Source organism: Scyliorhinus torazame, chromosome 2 (genome assembly GCF_047496885.1).
Source record: "Scyliorhinus torazame isolate Kashiwa2021f chromosome 2, sScyTor2.1, whole genome shotgun sequence".
Taxonomy (NCBI): domain Eukaryota; kingdom Metazoa; phylum Chordata; class Chondrichthyes; order Carcharhiniformes; family Scyliorhinidae; genus Scyliorhinus; species Scyliorhinus torazame.
In genome coordinates this window covers 188309012-188333828 of record NC_092708.1, presented here as the reverse complement: position 1 = coordinate 188333828, position 24817 = coordinate 188309012, and the positions used below count along the sequence as shown (strand labels likewise).

General features: G+C 47.8%; 1 protein-coding gene across 4 annotated transcripts in view; it reads right to left on the bottom strand.

Annotated features, from left to right (window-relative positions):
* LOC140394299 (NEDD8-conjugating enzyme UBE2F-like) overlaps positions 1 to 24817 on the bottom strand; it is a 571886-nt gene that overhangs the window by 332908 nt on the left and 214161 nt on the right. For all 4 annotated transcript variants that reach the window (XM_072481459.1, XM_072481429.1, XM_072481439.1 and 1 more), the window contains 4 exons: positions 24000 to 24121; positions 22343 to 22408; positions 11465 to 11608; positions 8444 to 8554 (listed from right to left, as the gene is read on the bottom strand). In XM_072481459.1, the coding sequence (XP_072337560.1) occupies positions 8444 to 8554; positions 11465 to 11608; positions 22343 to 22408; positions 24000 to 24121 (443 nt within the window). The remainder of the gene's footprint in view (positions 1 to 8443; positions 8555 to 11464; positions 11609 to 22342; positions 22409 to 23999; positions 24122 to 24817) is intronic.

Below are 24817 nucleotides of genomic sequence, written 5' to 3'. Positions count from 1 at the left end.
CTTTTCCACGCCGCTCCTTCCTCTTCCCTCATTCACTTACATATCATTGACACGTTGGCGGCCCAATAATAATCACTTAGACTCGGCAGTGCCAGTCCCCCTCTGTCCCTACTGCGCTGCAGGAACCCCCTCTTTACTCTTGGGGTCTTTCCAGCCCACACAAAGCTCATAATACTCTTGTCCACCTTCTTAAAAAAGGCCTTTGTAATCAGTACAGGGAGGCACTGGAACACAAAAAGAAACCTCGGAAGGACCACCATTTTAACCGCCTGCACCCTGCCCGCCAATGACAGGGGCGCCATGTCCCACCTCCTAAAGTCCTCTTCCATCTGCTCTACCAGTCGTGTCAAGTTAAGCTTATGCAAGGTTCCCCAGTTCCTGGCCACCTGGATCCCTAAATACCAGAAATCTCTTATTACCCTCCTCAACGGTAAATCGTCTATTCCCCTACTCTGTTCCCCGGGGTGCATCACAAACAGTTCACTCTTCCCCATATTCAATTTATATCCTGAAAATTCTCCAAACTCCCTGAGTGTCTGCATTATCTCAGGCATCCCCTCCACTGGGTCCGCGACATACAACAACAAATCATCCGCGTATAGTGACACCCGATGCTCTTCTCCTCCTCTAAGTACCCCCCTCCACTTCCTAGAGCCCCTCAGCGCTATGGCCAGTGGCTCAATTGCCAACGCAAACAGTAACGGGGACAGGGGACATCCCTGTCTTGTACCCCTCCGGACGTGGTCAGATCGTTGCCTATTTGTAATCACACTTGCCACCGGGGCCCTGTACAGGAGCTGAACCCATCTAATGAACCCCTCTCCAAATCCAAATCTCCTCAATACTTCCCACAGGTAGTCCCACTCCACTCTATCAAATGCTTTCTCTGCATCCATCGCCACCACTATCTCCGCCTCCCCCTCCGGTGGGGGTATCATCATCACCCCCAACAGCCTCCGTATATTAGCATTCAATTGCCTCCCTTTAACAAACCCCGTTTGATCATCATGCACCACACCAGGGACACAATCCTCTATCCTCATCGCCATCACCTTGGCCAAAAGCTTGGCATCTACGTTCAAGAGGGAAATAGGCCTGTATGACCCGCACTGCAGCGGGTCTTTGTCCCTTTTCAGGATCAGCGATATCGTCGCCTCCGACATTGTCGGGGGTAGTGTCCCCCTTTCCCTAGCCTCATTGAAGGTTTTCGTCAGAAGTGGGGCCAGCAGGTCCACGTATTTCCTATAGAACTCCACCGGGAACCCATCCGGTCCCGGGGCCTTCCCTGCCTGCATGTTCCCAATTCCTTTTACCACCTCCTCCACCTCAATCTGCGCACCCAATCCTGTCATCTCCTGTTCCTCAACCTTCGGGAATTCAAGCTGGTCCAGGAAACGCATCATTCCCTCTTTCCCTTCCGGGGGTTGAGCCTTATATAGCCTCTCGTAAAATACCTTAAACACCCCGTTCACCCTCTCCGCTCCCCGTTCCATCTTTCCCTCCTCATCTCTAACCCCTCTGATCTCTCACGCCGCCCCCCTCTTCCTAAGTTGTTGGGCCAGCAGCCGGCTCGCCTTCTCTCCATATTCATACTGCACTCCCTGTGCCTTCCTCCATTGTGTCTCCGCCTTACCCGTGGTCAACAAGTCAAAGTCCGTGTGCAATCTCAGTCTTTCCCTGTATAGCCCTTCGTCTGGAGCCTCCGCATATTGCCTATCCACCCTCAAAATCTCCCCCAACAGTCTCTCCCTTTCTTTACCCTCTTGTTTCCCCTTATGGGCCCTTATGGAGATCAGCTCCCCTCTAACCACCGCCTTCAGCGCCTCCCAGACCACTCCCACCTGGACCTCCCCGTCATCATTGACCTCTAGGTATCTTTCAATACATCCCCTCACCCTTACACATACCCCCTCATCCGCCAACAGTCCCATATCTAATCTCCAGAGTGGGGCCTGCTCCTTTCCCTCTCCTACTTCCAGATCTACCCAACGTGGGGCATGATCTGAAACGGCTATAGCCGAATATTCCGTTCCTACCACTTTCGGGATCAGCGCCCTTCCTAGGACAAAAAAGTCTATCCGGGAGTATACTTTATGGACGTGGGAGAAGGAGGAAAACTCTTTACTCCTCGGTCTAGCAAATCTCCAGGGATCTACTCCTCCCATCTGCTCCATAAACCCCTTAAGCACCTTGGCCGCTGCCGGCCTCCTCCCGGTCCTAGATCTGGACCGGTCCAGCCCTGGGTCCAGCACCGTGTTGAAGTCCCCCCCCCCCATTACCAACTTGCCCATCTCCAGGTCCGGGATGCGCCCCAACTTACGCTTTATAAAGTTCGCATCATCCCAGTTCGGGGCGTATATGTTCACCAGCACCACCGCCTCACCTTGCAATCTGCCACTCACCATCACGTATCTACCCCCACTGTCCACCACTGTGGTCTTCGCCTCAAACAGTACCCGTTTCCCCACCAGTATTGCCACCCCTCTATTTTTCGCATCCAAGCCCGAGTGGAATACCTGTCCCACCCATCCTTTTCTTAATCTGACCTGATCCGCCAGTTTCAGGTGCGTCTCCTGAAGCATGACCACGTCTGCCTTTAGCTTCTTTAGGTGCGCAAATACCCTTGCCCTCTTAATCGGCCCATTCAACCCTCTCACGTTCCACGTGATCAACCGGGTTGGGGGGCTCTTTACCCCCCCCCCTCGTCGACTAGCCATCCCCTTTTTTAGGCCAGCTCCTCACCCGGTTCCCACGCACCCGCTTATCCCCCGGACGGTGCCCTCCCGTCCCGACCATCCAATCCCGTAACAGCTCCCCCTTCCCCTTAGCAACCCAGTTAAACCCCACCCCCACCCCCGCTAGATCCCTCTCTAGCTTAGTTGCTTCCCCCCATATTGCTTCCGGAAGTCAGCAAACTCTGGCTGACCTTGGCTTCCCCCGTTTATCCTTAGCCTCCCATTATGTGAGGCTCCCTCCTTCCTGCGCCCCCTTTTCCCGCCACAATTTCCATAGCGCGGGAACAAAGCCCGCGCTTCCCTCTCGGCCCCGCCCCTGATGGCGCAGCTCCCTCTCTCCTTCCCCCTCCCCTTCCCCACCGGCGCCCACATTTCTTCGTGTGTCCCCCCTTCGAGGGGAAAGAAAATTTTCCCCCATCTGATTCACAGTCCCTTGCCACCACCTCGCTACTTCATTTCAAACACTCTTTCTCAAATCTAGTCCAACTTCTCCTCTTCAATAAATGTCCACGCCTCCTCTGTCGTCTCAAAGTAGTGGTGTTTACCCTGGTGTGTAACCCACAGTCTTGACGGCTGCAACATTCCGAATTTCACTTTCCTCTTGTGGAGCACCGCCTTGGCCCGATTGAAACTCGCCCTCCTTCTCTCCACCTCCGCACTCCAATCCTGATACACACGGATCACCGCGTTCTCCCACCTGCTGCTCCTGTCTTTTTCACCCGTCTCAGGACCATCTCCCTGTCCTTATAGCGGTGGAACCTCACCACTATTGCTCGAGGTATTTCTCCTGCCTTTGGTCTTCTCACGAGGACTCGGTATGCTCCCTTCACTTCCAGGGGGCCCGTCGGGGCCTCAGCTCCCATTAAGGTATGGAGCATCGTGCTCACATACGTCCCAACGTCTGCTCCCACTGCCCCTTCGGGAAGACACAAGATTCTTAAGTTCTTCCTCCTCGAGCTATTTTCCAGGGCTTCCAGTCTCTCCATGCACCTCTTATGCAGTGCCTCATGTGTCTCCGTCTTCACCACCAAGCCCTGTATCTCGTCCTCATTTTCGGCAGCTTTTGCCTTCACTCCACGGAGCCCCATCTCTTGGGTCTTCTGCGCCTCCTTTCACCCATCAATCGCCTGCAGAATCGGTGCCAGCACCTCCTTCTTGAGTTCCTCCACACATCGCCGGGGGAACTCCTGCTGTTCCAGGCCCCATACCAACTGGCCTCCCTCCGCCGCCATCTTGCTTCTCACTTCCTTTCTTTGCCGCTGCTCCAGAGGATCCTCCGCAATCTGGACACTATTATCTCTTTTGTCCATTCACATCCGGGGGGACTCCCTTCTATGTCGCCTCACAGTGGGTTTAGCCTTCGAAAATTGCCGTTGGGGCTCCTGATAAGAGCCCAAAAGTCCGTTAAAACGGGAGGTGCCGAAACGTGCGACCTAGCTGGTCATTGCCGCACCCGGAAGTCCCTATTGCGTGCAATTCTGGTCACCGCATTATAGGAAGGATGTGGAAGCATTGGAAAGGGTGCAGAGGAGATTTGCCAGAATGTTGCCTGGTATGGAGGGAAGATCTTATGAGGAAAGGCTGAGGGACTTGAGGCTGTTTTCGTTAGAGAGAAGAAGGTGAAGAGGTGACTTAATTGAGGCATACAAGATGATCAGAGGATTGGATAGGGTGGACAGCGAGAGCCTTTTTCCTCAGATGGTGATGTCTAGCACGAGGGGACATAGCTTTAAATTGAGGGGAGATAGATATAAGACAGATGTCAGAGGTAGGTTCTTTACTCAGAGAGTAGTAAGGGCGTGGAATGCCCTGCCTGCAACAGTAGTGGACTCGCCAACACTAAGGGCATTCAAATGGTCATTGATAGACATATGGACGATAAGGGAATAGTGTAGATGGGCTTTAGAGTGGTTTCACAGGTCGGCACAACATAGAGGGCCGAAGGGCCTGTACTGCACTGTAATGTTCTATGCCCACATAGCCTGTGGCTTTCTTCAGCTGGGCTTTAAAAAGGTAATTGATGACAGACAGAGTCATTTTGGAAAACCAAACACTCTGTATAATGTCTTTGATACTCTGCAGTACCGTCGCTGAGCACAGTGTCACGAGACAGTTCCATATGCTGTGAACAGAATTTAAAATCTTCAGCCCCATATATATTTCAACCATTTATCAACGTTATCTGTACACCTGGATTGCAATACAATGGGTCACTGTCAAAGCTGCTGATGATTTCCCAATTCTGTTAACTGGCTTCCTCGTCTCCAAGGACTAGTATTGCTTGGTTAGTAAATTGCACATTAAAAAAAAAAAAATTTAGAATACCCAATTCTGTTTTTCCAATTAAGGGGCAATTTAGTGTGGCCAATTCACCTACCCAACACATCTTTTTGGGTTGTGGGGGTGAGACGCATGCAGTCACAGGGAGAATGTGTAAACTCTACATGGAGAGTGACCCAGGGCTGCGATCGAGCCTGGGTCCTCGGCACCGTGAGGCAGCAGTGCTAACTACTGTTCTACCATGCCTCCCTGTGAGCTGCATATTAACAGTGGCTGGTGCATAAAAGAACCATCCTGTTTCATGTGCAACAGTATACAGATCAGACAATAGTGGTCAGCACAATTGCTTCATAGCTCCAGGGTCCCAGGTTCGATTCCGGCTTGGGTCACTGTCTGTGCGGAGTCTGCATATCCTCCCCGTGTGTGCGTGGGTTTCCTCCGGGTGCTCCAGTTTCCTCCCACAATCCAAAGATGTGCAGGTTAGGTGGATTGGCCATGATAAATTGCCCTTAGTGTCCAAAATTGCCCTTAGTGTTGGGTGGGGGTGTTAACCTTGGGTGGGGTGCTCTTTCCAAGAGCCAGTGCAGACTCGATGGGTCGAATGTCCTCCTTCTGCACTGTAAATTCTATGATCTATGATAGGTTTGATTCCCAGTCTTTGCATGAAGGGATCTTACTCCTGATTGTGTGTGTCCATAGAATCCCTGCAGTGCCTTCAGCCCACCGACTCTCTGAAGAGCACCTTACCTCGACCCATGCCCCCGCCCTATCCCTGTACCCCCACCTAACCTGCACATCTTTAGACTGTGGAAGGAAACTGGAGCACCCGGTGAAAGCCCATGCAGACACTGGGAGAACATGCAAACTCCAGTCACCCAAGGCCAGAATCAAACCTGGTCCCTGATGCTAAACACTGTGCATCTGTGTCCGTGTCTGCCCATGTGTCCCCCCACACCCCCTTATAGAATGCATCAACCACTGAATTGATACCACTCGTCGCTTAAAGGCCACAGGTCAAATTGGCTGCCAAATAGCAGCTCCCATTTAGAAAATGGCACTGAAAATGCTCCAGCAGTAAAGAGAGATTCACAAGTCCGTCTGGATTTACAGAAGGGCATCTCCTCTGAGATAAGCAACTAACAGGGTGTACTGCAGCCTGCAACCCTGCCTCAACGTTCCCAGGTGACTATTTTGTACAAATATCTGCCTACGTTTGCCTCCTGATGTTGTAGCCATGGGACAAAGGTCACCGGTTCACGTGAGCCAGCGGTGCCGAGCCAGCTGTGAACTAGTTTTCCCACAATCATCCCAAATATCCTAGCCAGCAAAAGAATAGTCTTTTATTCAATGGAAAGATTTACAGTGATTGCAGCTCTAGCCTCTGATCTGCAGGAAATTCTTCTGTAACTCTGGGGACTTTTGGAAGGAGAAAAATAAATAAGCAAAATGATTAATACAAACTGCAGCCTCCATTAAAATACCGCTACTGCTCAGTAGAGTCCCACGGCCAGAGATTCTTGGGCAGATTTTTATGTTTTAATTTCTCAACAGATTACTTTCCCAGATTATGTTATCCAACACAACTCCATTCTCCTTCATACAAGTGGCTTTAGCAACACACCAAAGGTCACACTAAAAGCAGTGAGATGTCAAAACATAGCGATTGCCTTTGTAACAGCTTTGTGCGTGTACCTACACCACATGAACTAAAGCAATTCAAGAAAGCAACCTTTCAAGGGCAGCAAGGGATGGGGAATTACTGCTGACCTAGCCAGCGATGCTCACATCCGATGAAAGAATAAACAATTTTAAAAATGCATATGGAATTAAAAGGAACGTGGACACATCAATAGAGATGGGCAAAAAGCTGAAGGGAAGGGGTAAAGGGAGCTTGTTCGTACTATAAGGATGCAGCAAGTGGTAGCCAACAGAATCTGTGTTAGGTCATCTGTCCATCTTGGGCAATGATGGACTGTGTCCAGGGTGTATGTCACTTTTGACCATCATCTGCTGTGGCTGCAGAGGCCGATTAGCGAGCTTCTGTCCATTCTGCAACTGACAGAGGAATAGCTTTGGCCTGACGTCGACTGATTTTTTTCTTTTCTTCCATCTGGTCATTTCCTTGTCATCAGTCATTTATTTTGGTCCTCTGCTTTTTCTGTACCCTTCCTAACGGTTGATCTCCACTCTGGTCAACATAGAGGATTTCCCATGCATCAACTCTGAACCTGGTCAACTTGAAGTCTTGCTTGCAGACATCTTTGTATTGCAGAGGCAGGCAACCTGTTGGTATTGTGCCAATAGCAAGCTCACCATCGAGCACATCTTTGGGGTTGTGGCTGTCATCAATTCAAATCATTTGACCCAGATCAACGGAGTCACCTCTAACTCAAGAGGGCAAACCTGCTGGGAATCCCTGCGTACTTCATTATGCATCATTCTGTCCTGCCAGAGATAGCCAATATTCATCTGAGGCAGTGGAATATACTGGTTCCACTTCCGCTTGTTCGGAAAACTTGCAATTATTGGATGCATAATTGATCTAAACTCAAGAACAATTTTGAAATTTACAAATAACTGCAAACAATGGATATGGGAAATCATGAAAGGCTGCACAGCAAGCGGACAGTAATTCAACACTGGAAAATATCAGAAATATGGAAAGATTAAAGAGAAGCAGCGAGACTTTGTTGTGCAGATAAATAGGTCATCCAAGGCTGCAAAAGTAGATGAGGCCAAAACGAATCCTCCTATTTATATTCAGAAGAATAAAATAGACAGGAGTGATGCACACAACCGTAGTTATTGCAATTGGATGTACATATGTAGCTGGGGTAGCCAACAAGTCGGATTCAAGTTCACATGAAGCTGCAGTCTGAAACATTTAAGTGTGTTCATATTGATTATGAAAATAGTGCGTGAAAGAGGCAAGTTCAGCACCTCTGACAGTTTGGGACTCCTTAATATTAATGGTCCAAATAATCAGAAGCACACTGGAAGAGGGAAATGGAACCCTGGTCAGAGTACTACAAAGAAACAAAGAACAGTACAGCACAGGAACAGGCCATTCGGCCCTCCAAGCCTGTGCCGATCAGGATGCCTGTCTAAACTAAAATCATCTGCACTTCTAGTGTCCGTATCCCTCTATTCCCATCCCATTCATGTATTTGGCTTCTTAAACGTAACTATCTGCTTCCACCACCTCCCCCGGCAGCGGGTTCCAGCCACTCACCACCCTGTGTAAAAAACCTGCTTCACACATCGCATCCTAAACCTATGTTCCCTTGTAATTGACCTTTCCAGCCTGGGAAAAAGTGTTGATTGTTCTCGGGTGTTGAATTACAGGTCAGGCTTGACTCTATTGATTGCAGGTACAAACTCGCAATGCTACAATACTAAAACCCTTCTGAACTAAGCACTATTCATACCTTGAGTGCACAGCAGTAGTCGGTGGGAGCCTTGTACTTGCTACGGTAATCCTGCCCATAATACACATTCATGTGGTCCAGCTGAATGAAACAGGCCAGGTCCCGAGAGGTCTGAAAAAAGAAATTGCCCCAGGTCAGTGTAGTCAACGGCCTTTCATCATAAAGAGAAAATGCAAATATGCTGATATTATTTAAACGTGTGAAAGGGGGCTCAGGGCGAAAGACTGTTAGATCACGGTAGCTAGGACAAGAGTAAGAAATAAAGGTTAATTTTCTAGAAAAAGACGACAAAACAAACAGTAGAAAACGTATTCCCTGGGCAGAGACACCTGTAGCAATTATTAACAATTAAATGTGTATTCTTAAAGCATAATAGTAATAAAGCATATAAATCCTTGTTCAGAGTGAAGTGCTCACAAGGTATAATGGGACATAGCCAACAAAACTTAACCACATTCTTTAGAAAAGAGGATTCACAAAGAATACAGCCTGTTCAGCAGAAAACATTTCTGATCAGCAACCCCAGGCACCCCTTGCGAATAAATAAATGGTTCCAGTCAGGAACCAGGTTAAGATAAGGAGGATTGTATATACAAAGAACCAAGGACAGTGAATAACAGATCTGGAAAACATCAGGACATTATGAGTAAGACTCTAAAGGTCCACGACTGGTCACACAGTCCCATGTTGCCTAAAATTAAATTTCATTGGTCAGTGTATGTAATCTATAGCCACAATGATTGGATTATGTCCAGCCAAGGTGGGCTACTAACCTTTTGAAAATTGTATAATTACTGAACTAAGAACAATGTAAATTTAGTGGCGATCTGGAACTGCCCCAGATCACTCTCCCATGTACTTTGGAAAATAAAAATGTCTTTAACCAGAGTTGCTGTCTCCATGAGTCTTTGTGTTAGCTGAGCCATAATTAAGAAGGGAAATCCCTCATGTGAAAGACAGCTTAATATTTAGTCTCTGAAAACACGCCTACAACTTGGTTGTGGGCAAGAAGGGGAAGAAGAGTGAGAAAGTGAGAAAGCAATGTGACACTTCACCTCTGTCAAAATGCTTTTACAATAAAAGGGGGCTGGTGGTGGTAGACAAGTAAGAATAAAGATTTTTTGATACAGGTAAGGAGATCTGGCACATCAACCTCCCTGTGCGGGTGCAGCCATTTCAGCCTCCTCAAAGAGACTGCCAAAGGGCTATGTTGAACAGCCGTGGTTGTTTAATGCAGCGTTTAAAAATCAGTTATCAGACTATTTTACATCCAGTTAATAGATTTATCTTTTGTAAATATCTCCAATCTCTAACTGTGGAGTTTAGCAATCACTTTCCACTCTGCTTTGCTGAAGCTTACAGAAGGGCCATTCCGCTACATCCTTGGACCAGGTCTAAAGCTACCCATCCTTGCCTGGCCGGCTGTGTATTTCACGGGAGCTTCTGCCTGTGCCCGTAGAAAACTGCCTATCCAATACCAACAGGAGGTAGCTACCACAAAGCAGTTGTACCAGCAGGATGCTACCCGACAACCACTCTCCTCGCAGATCTCAACTTGAGTAGAGGGAAGGGAGGAATGTCAGTTTGTTCCCAAGTAGTGATATGATCTCTGTGAAATAAATTTGAACTTCAATAACTGAAAGGATGCTGTGACAAGATTTCACATTTTAAGACTTTTACTGCAACAAAAGACTGAAAGCACTATTGACTCAACAGTATTTTGTTGGTAACTTTATACTTTTAACCACAAAACAGAACATTACCGTTTTCTTCTAGCACAACCGAAAACACACTTTCTTTCAGCAGACATTCAATTTTCCCCAGAAACCATCCACAGTGACTTTTAATTTCCAAGAGTTAACTTATTCTTTTCTCAACCTAGGAACTTAACCCCAGAATTATATTTCAAAAATGTGATTTTTCCTGGAGACTCTCACTCTAGCTAAAGCTAGACAAATCTTCCAGGTTCGTTTTAACTCCACACAAATTTGGTCTTTCCAATGAGTGTGAGCTCCCACCTGCATTCCAGTGCAGTGAACTAGAGACACGTTTAGCCTCTAGCTGCTCTTGCTCTCCCCTGCACCCTGGCAGACTAACTGTGTCAGAGTTGTCAGGGATTTCTTGGACCCTTCCCTTCTCAAGCCCATCTCCATGACAACATAAATTACATGGATTTTGTACTCTGGTAAAAATGCTGCTCATCTATCCTGGAGACCGCAACTCTCTTTCTAACTTGAAAGTAAATGGACTGTTTATTGAAAGCAAAATTGTTTCCAACCCAATATTTTGGAACTCGAGACTTTCAGTCAATCCGCTGTGAGCACACTGGCTGTTGCCATTGTCTCCATGAAGCTTGCACCTTCCTCCAGTAAAACAAACAATCTGACCCCTTCTTTAATCTCACAAAGCATCCAAGTTTGTTGTTAGGCAGACTTCAGAGCAGGTCACGTGATCCCTATCTTTTTACCTTTAAGACACAGTCCCAAAACAATCTTGTATATCTCTTAATTGCAACAGCAGTCTGCCAGGTCTCTTATAAAGTGGTTCAAGAACCAGCAAATGGCCTCAGAGATTAAGTTACAATCTGGTGAAGCATTAAGTGGCATTGGGTTTAATTTGTCACCATTTGGCATCCAGATTAAGAATCATTGCAATTCCTCAACTCCATACACATAGCATATAACTCTATAAGAGTTATTCATACCCCTGTATCACTCTCCACCTTTCTTAAAAGCATTTGTGTGAGGAACATTTAAGTTGACAATTCTGTCCATGCCATAGTATGTTTGACATAGCTACTGGATCAGACCCATGCAAAGTTATCAATGCAGCCAATTGTTTTGGACAGCAAGAATGACAGCGATGACAGTGAAAAGTAATGAAGAACATCACAAAATAGGGCTTGAGTTATGGCTAAAGTCACTGCAGTATTTTCAGAAGTATTCTCAAAAGCAATTATATTTTCTGCCACTGCAGTTGCTATATGATTTATCTGATAAAAAAGCACCTACTGAACCATACCTTTGTCTTGCCCTTGGGCACGTAATAGATTCCAGAGGCTCGGAGTAGGAAGTAGCGCTTCTTCCAGGATTTTTTGCCATCCTCTTTCAACCAAAGCAACCCCTCAATTTCTGGAACAGTCACAGAACTGCCACAAAAAAACTCCTGCAGCAAAAGCACAGAACAGAACAATTAAGGTAGGGGAACAGGACCAGGTTAACTGCCCTTTCAGAGAGCAACCTCTGTGGGCCGAATTGCCACCTTCTGGACTGTAAATATTCCTGATTCTGTAATTCACACACAGCAAAGACCAGAGTATAAGGTTATTAAATAAATTGGCCCGAGTTGTGAGAAGCATTTAGATCCAGCATGCAGGAGAAAGTACACCCATAATCTAATGTTTGAGTCAGTATTTTGAATATCGAGGGGCAGGGAGAAAATTAGGTAGGGAACACAGGTCCCCAAGTTTTCTGCAGACATATCCATTAACTTGGAGAAGGGCTAATATAAATTTCAGTTAACAATTATTTAACAGCGTACAGCAAACCTAATTTTTCTGATCCATTATTGTTTTTGTTTCCTATTTCAGCACCACTCCTGGACAGGCAATAATGCAGAAGCCAGCTCCATGTACAACACATTTTGATAAGGCACTGCTCAGATTTTTCATGAGAGATTTTGCCTACGCCAGCCCCACCACCCGGTGTCCAGCATTTGGGTTTTTAAAAAAAAATCGCAATAAACTCTCTCCAGATTTTTTACCCTTCTTTCAGGGACCATTTTGATTCTCTTTCAGTACCATTTAGAGCAGTGGTGGACAATCTGTGGCTCAGAAGCCATATGCGGCCCATGAGTGCAGCCCATGAGACATTTTGTTATCCCGTTGCTCATGCGCAAGGTCAACACATTCCACTGATTTCTATCTGGGTAGTTTTGTTTCCCCATCAGTATGACTGACGTGATAAAGCCAGGGCAAGTGAAGTGAGGTGCGTGTTAATTGCTCACAACATTGACTGTGAAAGTTGTGCACTCCCTCTGTGTCCAAAGTGTAAATATTTCTTTTGATCTTACCATTTGAAATTGATGACAGTTCTATTAATGTATAAATGATGAAACATTTTCTATAACTCATTGAAATATTTGACATGTATTAAAGGTATTCAATCTTATTCATGGGATCATGGTTAGTGAACAAACCTGATTTCAATCTTGCGGCCCACTGAGATAAAGGAGGGCCACTCATGTGGCCCACTCACTAGCCTAGGCTGCTGATCACTGATTTTGAGTGATATTTTACTCAAGCACTTGAGTTATGCTACTGCAAAACCAGGCAGAGAGTTATGGTGACTGATTTAAATGGGAAACACCCTCCAGGAACAAAAATTCTTTTGTCATCGAAGTTTAAAAATACCTATGTCCAAGATCCTTGATTAGTCAATGGGACAGAGTTCCAGGACACCAGCCAGGCAAATGTTACAACCCCAGTTATTTAAAGTGGAGATGAGCCAGGATACCAGAACATCCCATTGTCGATATTGTAGCCTTGCCAGAAAGGTGCGGCTCAACCCATTTGAGAACTCTATCTTCAAGGCAGGCTTTTAAAAAAAAACAGAACTACCGTTGGACTTAACTGCCTCTTTAATATATTTGTTTGGAATAACTGTTAAATATTTTTAAACTTTATAACTCAAAGTGTAGATGATTACATTTTTTGCAGATTTGAGCTCAATATAGATCGGGTCCTCATATGAAAGCCTCTTTTATGCAACTTTCCGACAATAACATATTTTGCAGCATACTGGTGGAAAGGGAGTGTGTGCATTAACACTGGGAGGACCATAAGCACAGTGTGTGCTGGCACACAGGAGTTGGTGTTCTTTGCAGAAAGGAAAAGGTCTGGCAAGTTGACTGGTTCATTGTTTCAGACTTTTAACAGAGAGCAGCTGTTAACGTGAAATCAGCAGAAGCAAACTGAGTAGAGGGTACAACGTGTTAAGTAACTAGAACTTGGCTTTAGTATACCCGGGATGAGTAAAAGAGAAATATCCAGCTCTGGCTCGCTATTCACTGATCCCTCGTTAGAAAGTTGGGGTTTGGAGAGGAGGTATTGACAGTCAGAGAGATCTAGGTGTACAGGTCCACAGATCACTGAAAGGGGCTGTGGTAGTCACCACTAACTGTATATCAGATGTAGCAACTGTATATTAGATGTAGTAACTGTATATTAGATGTAGTAACTGTATATTAGATGTAGTACGGTAAGGCTCCTGTGCTAGAGGTACGGGGGTAAATCCCTGCCTTCTGGCTCCGCCCAGTAGGCAGTGTATAAATGTGCACGCACACCGGAGCTGCTCCCATTCTGGAGCAGCTGCAGGAGGCCACACATCTCTGCTTAATAAAGCCTCGATTACTCTCTACTCTCGTCTTGTAGTAATTGATAGTGCATCAATTTATTAAGCATCAATTTATTAAGCAGAGATTTTACAGCGATGGAACTTCGTTATCAAGCCTGATCGCCTACAGCTGCACCCTCAAGCAGCCAACGTCACGTCGGCTGCCCGGTGCACAACCTGCAAGACGTGCGGAAAGAAGGGATATTTTGCCCGGTCGATCGCTGCTGTTTCTAGGTCCAGCGTTCCTATACCACCCCACCCCACCCCACCCCCCCCACCACCCCCACCCCCACCCCCCCCCCCACCCCCACCCCCCCCCCACCCCCCCCCCACCCCCCACCCCACCACCCCCCCCCACCCACCCCCACCCACCCCCCACCCACCCCCCCCCACCCACCCACCCACCCACCCCCACCCACCCCCCACCCCCCACCCACCCCCACACCCCCCCCACCCACCACCACCCCACTACGGTAAGGCGCTGCTCCCTCGCGGTACATCCCATTACCCAGAGAATCTCCCTGGCCTCTGGATCCCATTCCGTGGAAATCCAGGGTACTGCATCGCAACCCTCACCATCCAGGGCGTACAGTTCAGCAACTGCCCTGATACTCGGTCTGGATTTCCAATGCACTCTCCAAAGCTTACCTTCAAAATTCGGCGGACCCCTACCCCCCTCATCGTATGCGGCCTCACGACCCTTAAGGTCAATCCACCTTCCTTGTTTGCAAACCTCACCCCGGATTGAAAACTCGTCGCCACCAGGAGCAGATGGTACAGTGCCCAGGACAGGACCTTCATCAGGTCGGAGGTCCAGCGGCTGCTGCGGGAAGGGGTCATTGAGGCCAGCAACAGCCCCTGGAGAGCCCAAGTGGTAAAGACTGGGGAGAAACACAGGATGGTCATTGACTACAGTCAGACCATCAATCGGTACACGCAGTGTAGCCACCTAAAATGGCTGATTCCCTATTAATTTGGCCAAAACCCGATTTAAAATGGTTCACCGAAAAGGCTGATGGGAAAAGCAGCCAATAGGACACAAATGGACAGCTGCAGACAGAATAGCATATTCGGCTCTGGGGAAGTCGGCCCAGAGCGATACTCAAGACCATTAGCAGCACATCAACCCAGACATCTACAGTTTAATCGGCTATCCCCGGGAACAAGTGCAACATATCAGCAATTGAATGCCGGGCCAGACCTGTCGGCGCCTGCAGTGGCCGAAACAAAGACAGGTGAACGACCACCCCCCGATCGAGGAATCGCCCCGTTATTGGACGTATCGAACCCAGTGATTGGGAACAAGTCCAATCACTTGGGACTCAGGGTCAAGGGCCGCCCCGAGAGGGGGGAAGCCCCTGGGCCCAATAAAATACGGGGCCAAGTTCAGAGCTCTCGCTCTCTCATCTTCGCCTGTTCGCGACCTTCGCAAGAACATCGACCAGAAAGCATAAGTTTGACTCCAGCGATCGCTACCCGATAGAGACTCCTAGCCATCGACCTGTATCAGCCTTTTGAATCCCGCGGGCCAGATCCGATTGGATAAGCCTTTCGTTTCCCTGACCTGGTGGGCCCTTCCTAAAGCTAAGTATTGGCCAGTAGTGATAAGTTTCTATATAGAGAACAGCATTATTGTGTAAGCATTACTTGTTGTATATAATAAATGACCGTTGATTTCAATCTTACTAAGCGGTGTGCTGACTTATTAATCATAACTCGAGCTTGAACCACGTGGCGGTATCAGAAAGATACCTGGCGACTCATGAGCAAAGGTGACGTAATTAGAACTAAATAAACTAAGGCTAATAAGAGCAACAGCAGCTCGAGGCATACCCCTTCCCAAGCATATCTGATACGGTCAATCAGATTGCACAGTACTGGGTCTTTTCTACAGTGGACCTGAAATCTGCCTACCACCAGCTCCCCATCCGCAAGGCGGACCGCCAATACACTGCATTCGAAGCAGATGGCCGCCTTTACCATTTCCTCACGGTCCCCTTCGGTGTCACTAACAGGGTCTCGGTCTTCCAACGTGACATGGACCGAATGGTTGACCGGTACGGACTGCGGGCCACCTTCCCGTACCTAGATAACGTCACCATCTGCGGCCACGATCAGCAGGACCACAACGCTAACCTTCTCAAATTTCTCCACACCGCCAAACTCCTTAATCTCACGTACAGTAAGGAGAAGTGCGTGTTCCGCACCAACCACTTAGCCATCCTTGGCTATGTTGTGGAAAACGGAGTTCTAGGGTCCGACCCCGACTGCATGCGCACCCTCATGGAACTCCCACTGCCCCAAAGCCCTGAAACGATACTTGGGAGTTTTTCTCCTATTATGCCCAGTGGTTCGCTAACTATGCGGACAAGGCCCTCCCACTCATTCACTCCACAGTTTTCCCCCTGACGGTTGAGGCCCGCCAGGCCTTCAACCACATCAAGGCAGACATCGCCACGGCCACGATGCACACGGTCGACGAGTCCCTCCCTTATCAGGTCGAGAGCGATGCATCTGGCCGCCACCCTCAACCAGGCAAACAGGCCCGTGGCATTCTTTTGCCGCACCCTCCATGCCTCCGAAATCCGGCACTCCTGTGTCGAAAAGGAGGCCCAAGCCATCGTGGAAGCTGTGCGGCATTGGAGGCATTACGTGGCCAGCAGGAGATTCACTGTCCTCACTGACAAACGGTAGGTTTTAAATACAAGAGGGTAGTGGGTGCCTGGAACTCGCTGCCGGAGGGGGTGGTGGAAGCAGGGACGATAGTGACGTTTAAGGGGCATCTTGACGAATACATGAATAGGATGGGAATAGAGGGATACGGACCCCAGAAGTGCAGAAGATTTTAGTTTGGACGGGCAGCATGGACTGCACAGGCTTGGAGGGCCGAAGGGCCTGTTCCTGTGCTGTACTTTTCTTTGTTCTTTTATTCTTTGAGGTGAACTGTTTTTTTTAAAAAAGAAATATTTTTATTAAAATTTTTACATATTTTCCTTACAGAAAAAAGAAAAACAAAGAACACAAATAAACATCTATCAACTACATCACGAGTTCCCCCAATTTACAACCCCCCCCCCCATTAAGCAATAATAAACACAGTAGAAAACACAAAGTACAACCCCCCCCCCCCCCCACCAACACCCCAGGGTTGCTGCTGCTGACCACCTCCTAACGCTCCGCTAGAAAGTCTAGGAACGGTTGCCACCGCCTGAAGAAACCTTGCCCAGAACCTCGAGGCAAATTTTACCCTCTCCAATTTAATGAACCCTGCCATGTCGCTGATCCAGGCTTCCACGCTTGGGGGCCTCGCCTCCTTCCACTGTAGCAGAATCCACCGCCGGGCTACCAGGGACGCAAAGGCCAGAATACCGGCCTCTTTCGCCTCCTGCGCTCCCGGCTCGTCAGATACCCCAAATAGTGCTAACCCCCAGCTCGGCTTAACCCGGGTGTTCACCACCTTTGACACCGTCCTCGCAATACCCCTCCAGAACCCATCCAGTGCCGGGCACGCCCAGAATATATGGGTGTGATTTGCTGGGCTCCCCGAGCACCTCCCACACCTGTCTTCCACCCCAAAGAACCTGCTCAGCCTCACCCCTGTCATATGCGCTCTGTGAAGAACCTTAAATTGTATCAGGCTAAGCCTGGCGCAAGATGAGGAAGAATTATCCCTACCCAGGGCGTCCGCCCACAGACACTCATCTATCTCCCCCCCAAGCTCCTCCTCCCATTTACCCTTTAGCTCCTCCACCGAGGCCTCCTCCTCCTCCTGCATCTCCTGGTAGATCGCAGAGACCCTGCCCTCTCCAACCCACACCCCCGAGAGCACCCTATCCTGAATCCTGCGTGCTGGAAGCAGCGGGAACTCCCTCACTTGCCGTCTTACAAACGCCCTTACCTGCATGTACCTGAAGGCATTTCCGGGAGGAAGCCCAAATTTTTCCTCCAGCGCCCCTAGGCTCGCAAACGTCCCATCTAAAAACAGGTCCCCCATCCTTCTAATGCCTGCCCTGGGCCAGCTCAGGAACCCTCCATCCATTATCCCCGGGAAGAACCGATGGTTCTCCCTGATCGGGGACCAAACCAAAGCCTCTGCCTCCTCCCTGTGGCATCTCCACTGTCCCCAAACTTTCAAAGTCGCCGCCACCACCGGACTCATGGTGTACCTAGTCGACGGGAGCAGCAGCGGTGCTGTCACCAGCGCTCCCAGACTCGTGCCCACTCAGGACGCCATCTCCAGCCTCTTCCACGCCGGCCCCTCCCCCTCCATTACCCACTTGCGTATCATCGCCACATTGGCAGCCCAGTAATACCCACACAGATTAGGTAACGCTAACCCTCCGCTGTCCCTACTCCGCTCCAGAAACACCGTTTCTCACCCTCGGGGTCTTTTTCACCCATACAAACCCCATGATGCTCCTGCTGACCCGCTTAAAAAAGGCCTTAGGGATCAGGATGGGGAGGCACTGGAATATAAAAAGGAACCTCGGGAGCACCGTCATTTGCACCGACTGCACCCTACCCGCCAGGGAGAGTGGCAGCATATCCCACCTTTTAAACTCCTCCTCCATCTGCTCCACCAGTCGCGTCAAGTTGAGCTTGTGTAGGGCCCCCCAGCTCCTGGCCACCTGGATCCCTAGGTACCGAAAACTCCTTTCCGCCCTCTTAAATGGAAGCTCGTCTATCCCCCTTCCCTGGTCCCCCGGGTGTATCACGAAGAGCTCACTCTTCCCCACGTTGAGCTTATACCCGGAAAAGTCCCCAAACTCCCTGAGGATCCGCATCACCTCTGGCATCCCCCCCCACTGGGTCTGCCACATACAGTAACAGGTCATCGGCATACAACGATACCCGGTGTTCCTCCCCCCGCTCTCCCCCGGACCAGCCCCCTCCAGTTCTTGGACTCCCTTAGAGCCATAGCCAAAGGCTCAATTGCCAATGCAAATAGCAAAGGGGATAGGGGGCACCCCTGCCTCGTTCCCCGGTACAGCCGAAAGTATTCCGACCTCCTCTGATTCGTGGCCACACTGGCCACCGGGGCTTCGTAAAGTAGTCTAACCCAACTAATTAACCCCTCCCGAACCCAAACCTCCTCAACACTTCCCAAAGGTACCCCCACTCCACCCTTTCGAAGGCCTTCTCTGCGTCCATTGCCGCCACTATCTCCGCTTCCCCCTCCACTTCAGGCATCATGATTACATTTAGGAGTCTCCGCACATTGTTATTCAGCTGCCTTCCCTTAACAAAACCCGCCTGATCCTCGTGAATCACCCCCGGGACTCAGTCCTCAATTCTGTTAGCCAACACCTTCGCTAACAGCTTCGCGTCCACATTGAGGAGAGATTGTCCTATACGACCCACACTGTAATGGGTCCTTGTCCCGCTTCAAGATCAGCGAGATCAGCACCCTGGACATCGTCGGGGGTAGGGCACCCCCCCCTCCCTCGCCTCATTGAAAGTCCTCACTAATAGAGGGCCCAGTAGGTCCATGTACGTCCGGTAATATTCCACCGGGAACCCATCTGGCCCCGGTGCCTTCCCCGCCTGCATACTCCCCAGCCTCTTAGTCAGCTCCTCCAGCCCTACCGGTGCCCCAAGCCCAGCCACCTGCTCCTCCTCCACCCTCGGGAACCTCAGCCGATCCAAAGATCGACGCATCCCCCCCTCCTCCGTCGGGGGCTCAGACCTATACAGCCCCTCATAAAAGTCTCTAAATACCCCATTTATTCCCACCGCACTCCGCACCGTGTTCCCCCCTTTATCCCTAACTCCCCCAATCTCCCTCGCTGCCTCCCGCTTCCGAAGCTGGTGTGCCAACATCCGGCTAGCCTTCTCCCCGTACTCATGCACCGCCCCTTGCGCTTTCCTCCACTGCACCTCTGCCTTCTTGGTGGTCAACAGGTAGAACTCGGCCTGGAGGCTTTGTCGCTCCTTGAGTAGTCCCTCCTCGGGGACCTCTGCATACCTCCTATCCACCCTTAAAATCTCCCCCACCAATCTCTCCCTCTCCTTCTTCTCCTTGTGGGCCCTAGTGGAGATTAGCTCTCCCCTAATCACCTCCTCCCAGACCACCCCCACCTGCACCTCCCCATTATCGTTAGCCTCCAGATAGCTTTCAATGCACCCCCGTTTCCACCCACTCACCTCCTCATCCGCCAGCAAACCCACCTCCAGGCGCCACAGCGGGCGCTGGTCCCTCTCCTCCCCTAGCTCCAGCTCCATCCAATGCGGGGCATGGTCCGAGATGGCTATAGCCGAATATTCCGTGTCCTCCACCCTCAGGATTAGTGCCCTGCTCATAACGAAGAAGTCTATCCGGGAGTAGGCTTTATGGACGTGGGAAAAAAAGAAAATTCCCTGGCCCCCGGCCTGACAAACCTCCATAGGTCCACTCCATCCCATCTGGTCCATAAACCCCCTCAGCACCTTGGCCGCCGCCGGCCTCTTACCCGTCCTGGACCTGGAGCGGTCCAATGCTGGATCCAGTACCGTGTTGAAGTCCCCCCATTATCAAGCTCCCTGCCTCCAGGTCCGGAATCCGGCCCAACATGCTTTTTGGTTTAGACTCAATAACCTGCACATGTAAATGGCCGTTGATTCTCTCCCATACTCAAGAGGACAGATGGCCTGAGGGGGCTGCCGAAACGACAATAGTGTATTCAGGAGAGGAGAAGGGAGCAGAGGAGAAATTGGGGCAAATACAAAATCCTATCAGAGGGACATTTTCAGGGTAGTCCTTCCTCCTCAAGAGAGATTTCTTAATGTTTAAAAATAAAAAAATTCTGTACAAACCAGAGGACGAATATCCTAGCTAGCTTCTCATTTTTAAAAAATAAATTTGAAGTGCCCAATTCTTTTTTTCCAATTAATGGGTAATTTAGTGTGGCCACTGCACCTACCATACACATCTTTCGGTTGTGGGGGTGAGACCCACGCAGACAAGGGGGGGCTTCTCATTATCAATGTGCCTGATGTTTGGAATTATAGAATGCAAGCATGATATTTGCAATTAACAGCAACGATATACTGAATCCATATTAGACTGCTACCTTTGAAGCAAGCACATTTATCACATTTTAGATGCAAGTACTTGTCCTTTCTTGATTGCTAAATATCTGGGATGCAGAAATGTTCAAGTTCAAAGTTACCATGATAAACCAAACTGCTCATCTGATTAATGCCAGGTTTACTTAATCAACTCCTGAAATCTAAAAATCATTTCCAAAAATAATTAGGGGGGGGGGGGGGGAAGAGAGAGAGAAGAGATTCAAAGGGAATACTGAAGACATGGAAATCGCATAAACTTGAGTCAGTATTACTTATTGATTCGATATGGGAGTGGGGCCCACTTTAACAGTCCACTTCGGCAACCACAAGCATCCAGCTGGTCGATTAGTGATTATATCTTTCCAAATTTGGCTTACATCTGAAGCTGATTTAACATGGGAGCGAAAGTTAGAAATCAGTCACTGAGATTGGGAGCAGTTGAGGAAATAGTAAATAAATATGCCAAAAATAAAGCATGTGGGGCTCTTTTGAGATTTTGCTCTTTTTGTGCTGGTATTGGGACGAGCTCCCCAAGATGATAACTTCTACCCCACACACTGTAGGCAAAACCACAATTTATTTCAAATACTTGCATTTACTTCAGATAAAATTTATTTGAAGCAATCTCTTGCCTTTTGAGGACTGCATCCATGGAAACTGAATTTTATTCCACCTTGGTAATAAACGGTAAATATTTTCAGTTCTTTTTATACAAATAAAAAGGTTTTAAAATCCAAACATTTGCCCCATAGGTTTGTTTCTTTCACTTATACCTGACTTGGTTCGTCTCAGTTTAAATGATGTGACAAGGACAAATCCCCTCACTCAAAGGGTTGAGAATCTTTTTGGAATTCTCTACCACAGGGAGCTGTGGATGCTACGTCATTGAGTACAAGTCACAAATTGCCAAAATTTTGGACACTAAGTTAATCAAGGGATGGGGATAATACAGGAAAGTACAGCTGAGGTGGTTCAGCCATGATACTACCAAATAGTGGAGTAGGCTTAAGGCAATGAATATCCGACGCCCATTTTATTTTACAGCACGAGTATTTATGGATTTTGTTTCAGATTGGAAGAGGTTTTTTTTTATAAATTTAGAGTACCCAATTTATTTTTTTCAATTCGGAGCAATTTAGCCTGGCCAACCCACCTAGCCTGCACATCTTTGGTTTGTGGGGGTGACACCCATGCAAACCCGGGGAGAATGTGCAAACTCCACACAGACAGTGACCAGGAGCCGGGATCGAATCTGGGACCTCGGCGCCAAGAGGCAGCAGTGCTAACCTCTGCACCACCGTGCTGCCCTCGAAAAGTGTTTTTTTTTTTTACCTCAAGTTCAGTCCTCATTGAGACAATCACTCGTCTGAAAGCCAATGAGAAACACTGACCCTCGCAAGTGTTAGCTACTCATTGAGCTTCAATTATCTCATAAATTGAGCTTTTGCACCTGACTTACCTCGAGTAATGCTTCTTTGTTTCTATCTCCCATCTCAGAATTCTCTCTCTTCCCCAGCAGGTAATTCTGTGATACATAAAAGCACATTAGTGCAGTTAATTACATATTTGAAACATCTGTACATTAACCCAGAGATTCATTGCTTGCTGCTGTCCCGAGTCTAAAATCAGCTGACATTTTGGTCTTACTTCGTACAGAGCTATTTTCATTTTCAGTTGGATGCAACCTGCTCTGGGAAAGCCAGTGACAGAACACCACGGCTTCGGCACTGCTCAGCATCCTGGAACAAGTCACAGTAGTCAAGCAACACCTCGATTTTTAAATTTTCATCTCGTTTTCAAATCCCTCCAAAACCTCACTTCCCCAATCGCTGTAATCTCCTCCAGCCCAAACGTTGTCTAAACAAGGCTCTATAGAGGTTTAATAAAACTGCTCTGCTTTTCAATCTATCCCTTTGGCAATTAACCCTGGTGCCTTGCTATTTTCTCCAATGGTCTTATTAACCTTTTTTTAAAAAATTCATTCATGAGTTGTGGGTGCTGCTGGTAATGCCAGTATTTGCTGCACATCCTCGATTGCCCTTCCTACCATTAAGTTATTATTCACATCACCAACACATCAATCATTATACTACCACCGTTTGGCAGCATGGATTAGATACAGAGTAAAGATCCCCCTCTACCCAGATCCCATCAAACACTCCCAGGGCAGGTACAGCATGGGGTTAGATACAGAGCAAAGTTCCTTCTTCAACTGTCCCCATCAAACGCTTCCAGTACAGGCAGCACAACAGAGGTTAGTTGTGGACTTTCGTTCCCTCTGCATTGTTCAGTGAGATGCCTCATCCCAACTTCAATGGAGTGTTTCTTATTGCAATACCTTGCCATTTCCCACACCAGCCATCCCACAGCTCCTGAATCTAATTGCCAATTAATACTATACAAGAGGCAGTTTATGCTGTTGGTACTCTCCCAAACTTATTTCATAGAGGAACCCAAAGACAACAGAAAAACGTGAGCTGGCTTTGATTAAAATAACAAAAAGTAACACTCAAGCTAAAATTAATGACATTGTGCCAAGGGAACACGTGTTCTGCATTCCAACTATTTCCAACATGTAATACAAGAAGCTTACTGTGTGTTTGACATTTAGGCTAGTACTTTGAACCTTAGAGCACAAAGATTTGTGAAGCAAGAACCTGAACAACTGGACTAGCCATTTGTCCTGGCAACTACAATACGTCACAACTTCCATTATATTCCAATATTCAATTCTAACTGCTCATTCCTGTGCTCCAGGCAAGGGAGCACAGAACTTATCCAGGTTTTAAATTAATCAAGTATTATAACGGTCCAGCCATGAGTGATAAACCAGCAATTCAATGAAAGATCATAATGTGTCTCGTGAAATATGAGCACAAAACCCTTGTGATTTGCAGATGTCATGTGAACTGACATCTCCACAGTCCACATCTTGTAATCTGCATTACAATAAAATGAAACGGTTAGGCAGTTGTATGCAGTGCGGAAATAATGTAAGACAGTTCAATTGATTAAGGTACCAGTGAATAATAAATGCAAGTAGCCTGCGGGATGACAATAAGGAAGTATTTCTCCATCATTGTTGAGATCTACCGTTTGTCAGAAGCTTCAAATACCTGTGGATTTTTAAAAAGTGCGTATTTCTCAATGCGTTCAGTAAACAAGAGCTTATTCTGACTGTCTCGAGTCCAGTTCAGCAAGTTCTCCACCAGATTTTCGTGATCTTCAAAAATTCGCTCTGAAATTAAAAGAAAATAAGGATCATGAGGGTGCGGGGGGGGGGGGGGGGGGGGGGGGGGGGGAGGCTGCACATCAACTGTCAGAACACAGCAATGAAGAGGAAGAAAATTAAACAGTCAGGAACTAGTGAAATTATCAAATGTCGTTGATTGCCAGCAAAGTTATATTATGGGCGGATCTAGTCCTCCTGCAGTTTATATCATTTAGAACAGTGGTTCTTGAAGTATTGGTTTGGACATACCAATTGCTGATTATGATAAGTAGCCTATTTTTTTCATTTCATTTCATGTTCAGGTTCTGGAGAAAGTATAATTCCCTCATCCCACTCCAGAGTAGTTTTGATCCCCTCTACAGTTTGTCAATAAACTACCAACTTCATCTCTACTTTCAGGAACAATACTGCAGAATAATTTATCATTGTGTGCCAGGGACTATCAGACCAGACCCACTTCAGATCCTAGTGAGCCAGACAGAATTCAAAGGAAATTGACCTAGGTGAAAAGTCACAGACCTGAAACATCAACTCTTTCTCTCTTCATAGATGGTGCTTTAACTGCTGAGCATTTCCTGTTTTTATTTCAGATTTCCAGAATCTGCGGTATTTCGTGTTAGCATTAGTGTTTAACTCATTGCTACTTCCCTTCCAGAAATGCTCACTTTGATGTACTGCTTTTCTCTCAGACGGGATTTCCAC